This window comes from Macrotis lagotis, chromosome 1 (assembly GCF_037893015.1).
Source record: "Macrotis lagotis isolate mMagLag1 chromosome 1, bilby.v1.9.chrom.fasta, whole genome shotgun sequence".
Classification (NCBI taxonomy): Eukaryota; Metazoa; Chordata; class Mammalia; order Peramelemorphia; family Peramelidae; genus Macrotis; species Macrotis lagotis.
In genome coordinates, this window is record NC_133658.1 from 163,779,068 (window position 1) to 163,790,077 (window position 11,010).

Here is an 11,010-nt window from a genome sequence, read left to right on the forward strand (position 1 = left end):
TCCTGATTCATCTCTGCCCCGGATGTCTCCCAGAGGAGAAAACGAGACTGGTAACTTTGCGTGCAATGGTGTATCAAAGTATCACCTCCTGTTGTCTCTGAGAAGGACCAACAATACAAGAGGGATTTTGCACGTTTGTGTGAAATAAAATCAGTCCCCACATCAATAAACAATAGCAAATTACTTGTAATTGCGTAATATTAAAAATAGCTAATACATCAATTTTAAAAGGAATTTTTTAAAGGCATTCCTAAGGGGGAAGGACCTGGAACTCACTCCCGGCCCCCTCCCTCTCTAGGTCCGTGACTCCCCCTTCCCCCATCCCCGAAGCGGAGAAGGGGAGAAGGGCCGCAGTCTCTGCGGCGGCTCCCCCGCTCCCTCCGGCTCGGCGTGGGCCCCGAGGGGAGGGGCAGGACGAAGGAGGGGCCCGGGGAGAGGCTTAAATGCCGGGGCCGGGCCGGAGAGCCAGCCCAGCCGCCCGCGCCCCCCGCAGCAGTGATGGCCGGCCTCCGGTGCTTGGTTCTGCTGCTCGCCCTGGTCCTGGCCGCCGAGGCCGCCCAGGCCGCCGCCCAGGCCACTAACCGAGCCCCGCGCCTCATAGGCGGCCTCAGGGACGCCGACGTAAACGAGGAGGGGGTGAAGCGCGCGCTCAACTTCGCCATGGTGAGGTTTAACCAGGGCAGCAACGACAGGTTCGCCAGCCGAGTGTTCGAGGTCTTGGAAGCCAAGAAGCAGGTCTGTGCGGGCGCCCTTCCCCCTGCCCGGGCCTGGGAGAGGGCGGGCCGGGCCGGGCCGGGCCGGGCCGGGGCCGAGCCTTACTGGTCTCCCCGGGGGTCCGATGCTGCGCCCCACGCGCAGGCTTGCCCCGCAGATGCTGTGTTAGCCTTCTCCCAGGGATCCTGGGGAAGGGGCTCCGCCCAAGTCGGGTCTGAGCCTGGGGGCTTCCGGGCTTCCTTCCAGACCTGGAGTCCTCACTTTGGGATTGTGAATTTTTAACTACCTGTGCGTTGTGTAGATGTCTTTCTTCGTCTGTGTGTGCGTATATGTATAAATATTGTTCTGTGTACGGACGAATGCGAGGAAATATATGCAGATCTCTTTGCATTACCGGAGCCCATTAATGTGTATCTGTCAGTGTCCGGCAATCTATGCAGCTCCGATCTAAAGGTGAGGAGGGACTGGAGGGCTAATTACCTTCTTCAATTAACCTGGAAGTTATTAGGCTTCTCCCATAGGTGCAACCTTCTAATGACTGACAAATGTAAAGATAGGGCTTAATAAATGTTTCTTGATTTATCTGTCTGAATCCTTACACTTTAGTCACTTATGATTTGTTAGAAGAAGAAAGGGGCATATACTTACTTCTGCCAGCACCACCCCTGTCCAGCTTGTTTGCCTTGGTGCCTAGTAGTAATAATTAATGCCTGCACTCAGGGTGTCCACAAAGCTTAGACGCTGTTTCTTTGTAGTCCTATGTGTTTCATTTTATGCATTTAAGAACATTCTTCTGAGGTGGGGTCCATAGGCTTCTGCTGACTGCTGTTAGTTACCTAGAAGTTATTAGGCTCCTCCCATAGGTGCAAAGTTCTAATGACTGACAAATATAAAAATCTTACTTAATAGGTGTTTCTTGACTTCATCCATCTGCAACCTTACACTTTAGTCACTTATGATTTGTTAAAAGAGGAAAGGGGCATATACTTATTTCTGTCAGCACCACCCCTGCACAGCTTGTTTGTCTTGGTGCCTAGCAGTAATGATTAATACTCACACTCAGGGTATCCACAAAGCTTAGAAGCTGTTTCTTTGTAGTCCTATGTGTTTTATTTTGTGCATTTAAGAACATTCTTCTGAGGTGAGGTCCATAGGCTTCTGCTGACTGCTGAAAGGATACTTAAAACTTATTTTTAAAAAAAAAGGGTTAAGGAGCCCTGACTTAGGTGGTGGATTGGGTTCTTCCCCTTGCCTTCCCTTGGACTGATATTAAACAAATGTTTTCTCTCTCCCCATTTACCAGGTTTCCTGCACTGTCACTTGGATTGAAAAAGCATAATAAAGAAAAGGGCAGTTTGTATTGCCTTTGAGTTCAGAAAGTGGAAGCCCATTGAGCTTTTGCAATTCAATGTGAGGAGTGATGTACCCTAAGCCTCAGGGGATGTCCTAGGAGTATTTATTCTTGAGCAGTAATGCATTTTTAGCCATCCTCCAGGCTGTGATAGGAGCCAAACAGACTAAGTAACTTTCCACTCTGAGTTTGGGGAGTCTTTTTAGGACTAACCCACACCCTATTCTTGGAGATATTATGCGAGTCCAGTAATAGGCAGAATAACTCTTGGTCTGTAAGTTCATCTCATCGTGATTTTTTTTAATCTTTGCTTTTTTTAAAGTACAGGGGAGAGCCCAAATTGCCTGTACTTTGGCTCTTTGTGTCTTTGTGTCTTTTTTTTTTGTTACCTAACAATTATAAATCAGTAGTTTTTATCTTTGAGCTTTTCTGTTTTATTTCTGCCAGTAATGGACTTTAGAAGGAGACAACTGAGCTATCTTAATACCTCTGTGACTTTAGGCAAATCAGTTAACTTCTGGGTCTCAGGTTTTTGTATCTTTAAAATTAGGAAGTTGGAATAGATAAGGTTCTTTCACTTTCTGAAAAACAATCCCTGGATGATTCTCCTCCCAATTTTACCCAAGCACACACTAGGACAGAAAAATGTTTCATTGCCTAATGGTCAAAAATTCACCACAGCAAATATTCTTTAGTGAAGAACTTTTGTCAGATATTATTAGCCTGAAATGATCCATTTTTTTCCTCATTTTAGCTTTAGTTTCAGACTAGGAATTCTAAGTTGATTACACATTGGAAGAATACAGTAAAAAAAAAAGTCAGGGTTTTTTTTTTAACCTCTCAAAGTTCATTCTGCTCAGCAGCTCTGAAGGAACTAGTTAGACCTTGGGCAGGCCTGGGGTTGCCTAATAATTTATTGACCTTTAGGGCCAAAGCAACTCCTGGTGTTGTGTTTGAGTGAGAGAAAAATTTCTTAAAATCTTTCTTAATAATGGCTTTGTTTTGAGGAATCAATATGATTTGGAATTTTAGGCATGAATGCTTAAACCTTCAATTCTCTGACCTTTTGAAGATTGTTACAAGGGTTACCGGTCTGTTCTACCTTAGTAATGTTCTTACTTAGCTGTGTGACTTTGGGTAAGACCCATAACCTCTTGCCTTGTAAAAACCAGAAACAACAACAAAAAAAAATGTCCAAACGGTTGTCATTTCCTGTACCCATCTGAAAAGGAGAAAATGCCTTGGATCAAACATAAATCAGTGGAACTAAACTTAGTAAATGAGGATTATTTTGATTGTCTCTTAACATCCTGAAAGTAGTTTCTAGGTGTGCCCTTTTTATATGATGCTACAATTTTCTCTTAGACCAGAATACTAATCTAGTATTAATAGTAGCAAACATTTGTATGGACTTTGAGATGTTGTGATCTCATTTGAGCACATTGTAGTTTTTTTTAAGATTTATAGAATCACAGAATTTGAGAGATGGAAGAGATAGAAGAAATGGTCTAGTCCAACTTTTTCTGAACAAGACTCTCCCCTACAGTATTCATGACCCTGAGTGAGTGAAATATTATTTACTGGCCTGCCATGTTCCAGGTATGTGCCAGCTGCTGGAGATGCAGCCCTGTCCTCAAGGAGTTTACAGCCTAATGGATAGGATGGGGAGTTTTGATCTGGGGGGGTCACAAGAAAGGCAAGGAGGGAGTCACTGATGTGTTGATGAGCAAGCAGTGTTAGCGGGTGAAAGTATAGTGAAAGTGCTAGAGCTAGCCTGGAGGAGCAGGATAGATGGATGATAAGCATGATCTGGGACTAACTAGATGGGGTAGAAGAACTGACATTCTCTCACCTGAACACATCACCTCACATCTGCTCCATCGGAGAACAGTTGAACCAAAGGGCAGCGTTCCAAAGCCCAGTGACTTTTTTCTTCAGACCTCTAGAGGTTTATTGCTGAGGTAGTGGTTTTATTCTCTGCTAGATTTCCAGAGAGGGAAAGCCACACACTCCCATTTCTCTTTTGAAAGAGCACTGGAAACATGAAAGAGAATATCCTCACATCTCTGTTCCATTCTGGTCCTAGGAATTTGTTTCTTGTGTGACATGAGGCAACTAGATGGTACTGTGGATGGAATTCCAGGCCAGGATTCAGAAAGACTTATCTTCCTGAATTCAAATCCATCCTCAGACGCTTACTAGATGTATGATCCTGAGCAATTCACTTAATCCTGTTTGTCTCATCTGTAAAATGAGCTGGAGAAGAAAATGGCAAAGCACTGCAGTTTCTTTGCTAAGAAAATTCCAGATTGGGTCATGGTGAGTCAGAAAAGAATGAGCAACATGACCTGAGCAAGTCACCTCAGTCTTGATTTCCTCATCAGTGAATCAGATGGCCTCTCAGGTCTCCTCAGCTCTAAATCTATGATCTTAACTCTAATTTGCCTCTTTGCAGCTTCCACCCATTTTTTCCTTCAGTCAGATCTAGATAAGCATTTGTTGCAAATACTCATATGCAAGGTACTATAGCAAATACAAAGAAAGTTTTTTAAAATACCTCTTCTCAAGGAATTCACAGTCAAATGGAAAGACAGGAGGTAAATAATTATGAATAAACAAGTTATAACTGGATAGATGGGAGTAATCATAGACAGATGTTACCAAGACTATGGATTACTATTAAAACCTTGTAGAAAGAGGAAGTTGCATTAAGACTTGAAGGAAGCCAGAAGGAAGAAATAATGAAATTGTGGATGACAGTCCCAGACATGGTGGGCAGTCAGAAAAAAATTTTGCAGATGGTGTATTTTGTGTGAGGAATACCAAGGAGGCCAGGGTCTTTGGATGGAAGTGTATCATGGGAGGATTGGGAGTGCTACCAGATATAAGAAACTGCAAGGTTAAGATGGGGAACAAGGCTATAAAGGGTCTTAATCTTATAAGTTAGAAAGTATACCTATTAGTCCAGTTTCAAAGATTAGGTAACTTAGGCTCTTAAAGATTGCATAATGTGTCCTGGATAACACAGTTTCTAAATGTTAATCTTGGAACTTGCAGCAAAGGCCAAAGACTATAGTAGTATTCTTTAAGGTGGAAAATCTATTAGAACTTGGAGTCAGGAGATGCTCGAGTTGATTTTCACATTAGTATAATGTGGAAATTGAGTTGGGGATAGTTTCTTCTAGCCCTAAATCCTATTAACCTATAAAATGAGATCTTCATGAACTATGAAGTTTTAGAATTGATTGAGAAACTTGAGGTTCATTTAAGCTAAAATTGAGAAATTTCCCATACTTGGATAATTCATTTTTGTGGCAGAGTTGCAATTGTGTGTGATTTTGACCAAACTTTTAAAGCCCTAGCTGTGGAAGGAACTTTGTGATTCTTTGTGTTGTCAGAACTTCCTGGTATAGTGAATCAAGGGTTAGACTTTGAATCTCATAAGACTTAGAGCAAGAAGCAGCTATAGAAAACACCTTTTCTAACCCCTCATTTTTTCAGATGAGGAAATTGAGACCTAAAGCAGACATAGGATCAGAATTAATTATATAGAAAGATTTCCCTGTTTTTCCCTCCCAGGTCAAACATTACTAAGTGCTTAATGCATGAAAGGCACCTTACTAAAAACTGATAAGGTACAGATCTAAATAAGAGAGAAAAGTAAGGAAAAAGACATAAAAGAAAAAAACTGATAAGGATAAAAGAAAGGAGAAGTTATAAGAGACCAAATATAAGAATTCAAAGCTCAGAAAGTTTATCTAGTTAACTAGCTGGACAAAGGAACCCTGCATATCACAGAACTATACAAAAATTGATCCTCACGATGATGACCTTAAAGGCCAATTGAGAGTAATATGTCAGTTATGAAATATGTCTATAACTATTTCCATAAACTATGGTTAAAGGGGTTTACTCATTGAAAAGATATTGCTTCTGTTATTTGAACAATGCCCTAGTCTAGAAAATGTTGCTCTCTAATGATAGTTGCACAGATCCATGAGTTCTTCCACTTGGTGGAAAATCATAACCCCCATGTCCTCACCCCTTTGCCTTGGTAGATAGACTGTTTCTAGAGTTTCTGTGGCCAAAATATTTATCACTTGGTGGCCAAGTTTCTGCTGATGAGTTCCCTAATGATGTGAGATAATATAGATAGGTATAGATAATATACATATATGTATACATATATATTTTATATACTTAATTATATTTTTGTTTACTTCTTTTAGAAAAGCATTCTGGTTTAATGCATAGAAGGGCAGCCTTAAAATCAGGAAGACCTGGCTTAAGTCCTGCCTTTGTTACATGCTCTGTGATCATGGACAAGTCATTTGACCATTTCCCAACCCAGGTCATTCAACCAGTCTCCCTATACCCCTAGGCATGTTTTTAAGTCTAAGTGTTTTAGTGGGGAAAAAATTTTCATAACGAGAACTCCCAAATCAATCAAATTTCACACTAAAAAATCCTGCTTTATAATTGTGCAGTATCATTCAGAAGTGAAACAAAGCGTAAAAATTGATTTTCTTGAAAACAGAATCATTGCAGGAGAAGGTAAGCACCTTGAGACAGAGAATGTTTTTGTTCTTTGTACTCCCACAACCTTTTCCAGTACCTTATGCATACGTAGGAGGCATTTAATAAAAGTTGACTTCATCACAGAAATTAATCATTGATATGAATGTAAAATACATAAGAGGGGGTGGCTAGGTGGTGTAGTGGATAAAGCACCGGCCCTAGAGTCAGGAGTACCTGGGTTCAAATGCGGTCTCAGACACTTAATAATTACCTAGCTGTGTGGCCTTGGGCAAGCCACTTAACCCAGTTTGCCTTGCAAAAACTTAAAAAAAGTACACAAGAAGAGCAAAGGACTTTAATTAAGCTTTTGGTTTGATTTCCTTGCTACAGATTGTGGCTGGTGTAAAATACCTGTTTAAAGTTGCTATTCGTCGAACCACCTGCTCCAAGTCTGTGAATGACTTTTCAAACTGCCCCTTCCATGAGAGCCCACAAATGAAAACGGTATGTGACTGAAAGAAAAACTAAGTGGTCCTTCATTTTGAGGGTGAACTTTTTTGGGGGTAGGGTAAGGATTCTTTGGATCTGAAGAGGTTTTTAAAGTTTGCCGTCAGATGCTCAGAGTGTGTTTACATGGCATTGCACAAAACATCAGAAAAGGTTGAGCCTTGGGGTCAGAGAGAACCAAGTTCAAGCCCTGCCTATGATACATACTGGTTTTGTGACCATAGAGAAGTCATATTTTCATTTCCTTAGGTCTCGGATTTAAATTGTAGACAAGTTATAGATCTGTATTGCTGAGGTATTTTTATGAAATTAGAGATTTAAGTAATCATAGGTAATGTAATCCAACTCATCTTATTTTACCCTTGAAGAAACAGGCTTAGAAAGATTAAGTGATATGCCCAAAACCACAGAGAAATTTGGTGAGAGCTGGTGACTGAGCTAACAGTTTCAGTAAAATAGCTAAATACAAAAGAAATCAACAAAAGTCTTTAACTTTTTACGCTGTATGACTAACAAAAATCAAAAAAGAAAAGATAGAGAAATTCCATTTAAAATAACTGCGTAGGGCGGCTAGGTGGCGCAGTGGATAGAGAACTGGCCCTGTAGTCAGCAGTACCTGAGTTCAAACCAGCCTCAGACACTTAATAATTATCCTAGCTGTGTGGCCTTGGGAAAGCTACTTAACCCCATTGCCTTGCCAAAAATAAAATAAAATAAAAATAACTGCATAAAGTAACTTAGAGTTAAACAGGACACTCAAAGTACTTAAATACTGCTACAATCAATCTTTAAAGAAATAAAACCTAAATAAATAGAGCTCTAGCCCTGGGCATGACATGTAATAAAAATGATTAGGTTACATAAGATGGGGTGACTGGGACTTTGAGGGAACAACAAACTTAATTAATCCTTTCCTATAACTTCACAGACAAGAATGAATCTCCCATTCAGGACAGAACAGACAATAAATTTTGAATTTGTTCATGTGAACTCTTTTGACTTCAGTACATGATTTTAGTCTCAAGTAAACTCTTGGCTAATCTGGAGACCAGCCTTCTGGATTTCTGGTGACTTATTCATAGCATTACTTAATTCTTTACCTATTTCAACAGTCACTTCCTGCCTCCAAAGGACAAAGAGCAGGCACTTTAGGATGATTCTCATCACCTTATAATATAATCCATCATTTACCGATGTTCCAAGAGATTCTAGTTCCTTGCAGAACTAGTGAAGTTCCCTTGCTGCTGTCACATCCATGAAGCTGGTAAAGTCTGCTCACTATTTAATGGGCAAAGCTCTGGAGATACAAAGTTTTGTGTTTTTTTTTTTTTTTAATAAATTCACTTCTCTGAAGGATCCACAGTCTAATAGAGGAGGCAACATCTAAATAACTCTGTACATACAAGATAGAGAATCAGTTGGAGATAACCAGTGAAGGTGAGAGCTGAGATTAAGGAGAATTGGGAAAGGTTTTCTATAGAAGATTGCATTTTAGTTGAGACAAGGAGGAAGACATCTCCAGGCTTGGAATACAACCAGGGAAAATGTCTGGAATTCAGAGGTGGTGTGATCCCCTTTGCACTTCCTTTTCTTTAGAGTTCTTAGTTTTCTTCTGATTCTTTAGAGCTCTGGGGAGTTTATTGTCTTGTCTTTACAACTTCCCACTTCCCTCATTCTTTTTTTTTTTCCCTCAGAGTATGAGTCTTTGGTTAATAAATCTTGAATTTACATTAGATAAAGGTAAATTAAAGCAACTCTGAGGTACCACCTCACACCTATCAGATTAGCCAATATGACAAATAGAAAAATGATCAATATTAGAAAGCAAGATGCTAAGGCATTGTTAGTGGAGTTGTAAACTGATCCACCATTCAAGGAGAGCAATTTGGACCTAGCCCATAGGACAATAAAACTATAGACCCTTTAAATCACTACCACTACTAGTTCTGTATCTTAAAGAGATCATAAAAAAGGGAGGAAAGACCTCCATGGACAAAAATATTTATAGCAGCTCTTTTTTTGTAGCAGCAAAGAATTGAAAGACTTATGATGGAAAATTCCATCTACCTTCAGAGAAAGAACTGTGGAAGTTAAATGTAGATCAAACCAGCCTATTTTCAATTTTTTAAATTTGTTTTATGTTTAATGTTTCTTTTTTCCTTTTGTTCAGATTCTTCACAATATGACTAGTATCAAAATATGATTAGCATAGTTGTATATGTATAACATAGATTGCTCACTGTCAAGGGGAGGAAGGAGGAAAGGAGGAAAAAAATAGAACTCAAAAATCTTTCCAAAAATTAAATGTTGAAAACTATCTTTACATGTAATTGGAAAAAATAAAGAAAAAAATCTGAACCTTTGATAGCATGTTAAAGATTGCAAAGTATTTTATACCTATTAACTCTTTTAAGTCTAACAACTACCCTAGGAGGTATAATTATCCCCATTTTACAGATGAGGAAGCTAAGGTTCTGAGAAGATAACTTCCTAATAATTTTGGCATGGTTAAACAATCAGTCTCATAAGCTTTGGATTTGAATCCAAGTCTTCCCAACTCTTAACCCTGTACCTCCCCTAATCTGGTTAGTGCAAGTCTTGCCAGAATAATTTTCTCTTCTCTTTATCCATAAGGAGCATCCAAAACCCTTCAGGGAATTAAGGAACAAGCAGACTAGAAGCAAAGATTATTATTTCTAGCATGATACCCTTTTTTGTAGTAATGTCTTATTCAACATCAGAGATAGGGAAACCTTTTTTTCTGCCAGAAGTCATTTGGATATTTATAACATCATTCTTGGACCATACAAAATGATCAATTTTAAAAATAGCCTACTATATTTGGTCAAATATTTAATTTATTCACTCCTAAAAAGCTCCTAGATTTAGTGAATTTCAAATCCTGCCTTCAGTTGCTATGGCAGCACCAGACCAAATGATTTCAAGGACCTTATATAGCTTATATGTTCTACATATACCCAAGAACATTGCAGTTTTGAAAAGAGGGATTGGGGTGGGGAGAATGGTGAGGCTAGACTGCTAGACTGAAGGTAACCATTCTCAACCTCTTTACCATCAGTGGCTAGTGTGACCTTGTGTATCACAGACCCTCATTCTTTGATGAAAGAAAAGGAAAATTCTAACCTATGTAGGACTGATTAGAATGGATAGGAATTTGGAAAAGTTTTATATAAAAAACTAGTCCAAACTCAATTTGAGAATCCTTATAAATAAGATGAAGATAACTCTTTGAGCAACTAGCTCATAGAGGAACCATGAGGCTCAAATGAATTGATGAATTTAAAATTCAATCTGGACACACACTCTGAAGTTTAAATAGCAATGAATTTGGATTATCACTCTATTTCTAGAAATGGCCAACTTGCATATTGGAAAAGATAATTCTGAGTCCACTATTCAAATGTTTTTTTCTTCAGATTCACTGACGATTTTTCTCTCTTTTTTCCCCCCTCAGCCCCTCATCTGCTCATTTTCGGTGTACGATATTCCTTGGATGAACAAAACTACTCTCTTGGACAGCGAATGCCTAAAAAACTAGTATCCTGGCAGTTTCAGTCTGGCTGTTCTGCTTTTGAAAACCCATTTGATTCATTATTACCTAATTGATAGTGCTTTGTAAGGTAATGATGTAATCTCCTCCCTAAGCTGCTAGGAGGAGGAAATAAAGGCTTGTCAAAGTACTTTTTGGTGTTATTAATTTGTTTCATAGTTAAACTTTCTTTGTTTTTCAAATACTGCAGATTCTCAGGGATGAGAAGTTTTGAAACTCTTAAATTGTTTTGATAAGAGCAACTACTTTTATCCAGTATGTATATTTATATACACATGTATATATAATATATATGTATATGCACACACACACACACGTGTGTGTGTGTGTGTGTGTGTGTGTGTGTGTG

At 39.3% G+C, this 11,010-nt stretch overlaps 1 protein-coding gene across 1 annotated transcript; it reads left to right on the forward strand.

Annotated features, from left to right (window-relative positions):
• The first annotated feature begins 452 nt into the window (after positions 1 to 452).
• Positions 453 to 10,791, forward strand: LOC141504364 (cystatin-C-like). The gene is made up of 3 exons (XM_074209319.1): positions 453 to 735; positions 6,974 to 7,087; positions 10,566 to 10,791. Exons 1-3 carry the CDS (start codon positions 499 to 501, stop codon positions 10,647 to 10,649), a joined length of 435 nt encoding a protein of 144 aa, XP_074065420.1. The 5' UTR covers positions 453 to 498; the 3' UTR covers positions 10,650 to 10,791.
• The last annotated feature ends 219 nt before the right edge of the window (positions 10,792 to 11,010 follow it).

Bases quoted from the DNA above. Each gene is read 5' to 3' on its own strand.
- LOC141504364 (XM_074209319.1), top strand. From the start codon at position 499: ATGGCCGGCCTCCGGTGCTTGGTTCTGCTGCTCGCCCTGGTCCTGGCC. The intron at 736-6,973 runs GTCTGTGCGGGC...TCCTTGCTACAG, and splicing joins TCTTGGAAGCCAAGAAGCAG to ATTGTGGCTGGTGTAAAATA. The intron at 7,088-10,565 runs GTATGTGACTGA...TTCCCCCCTCAG, and splicing joins AGAGCCCACAAATGAAAACG to CCCCTCATCTGCTCATTTTC.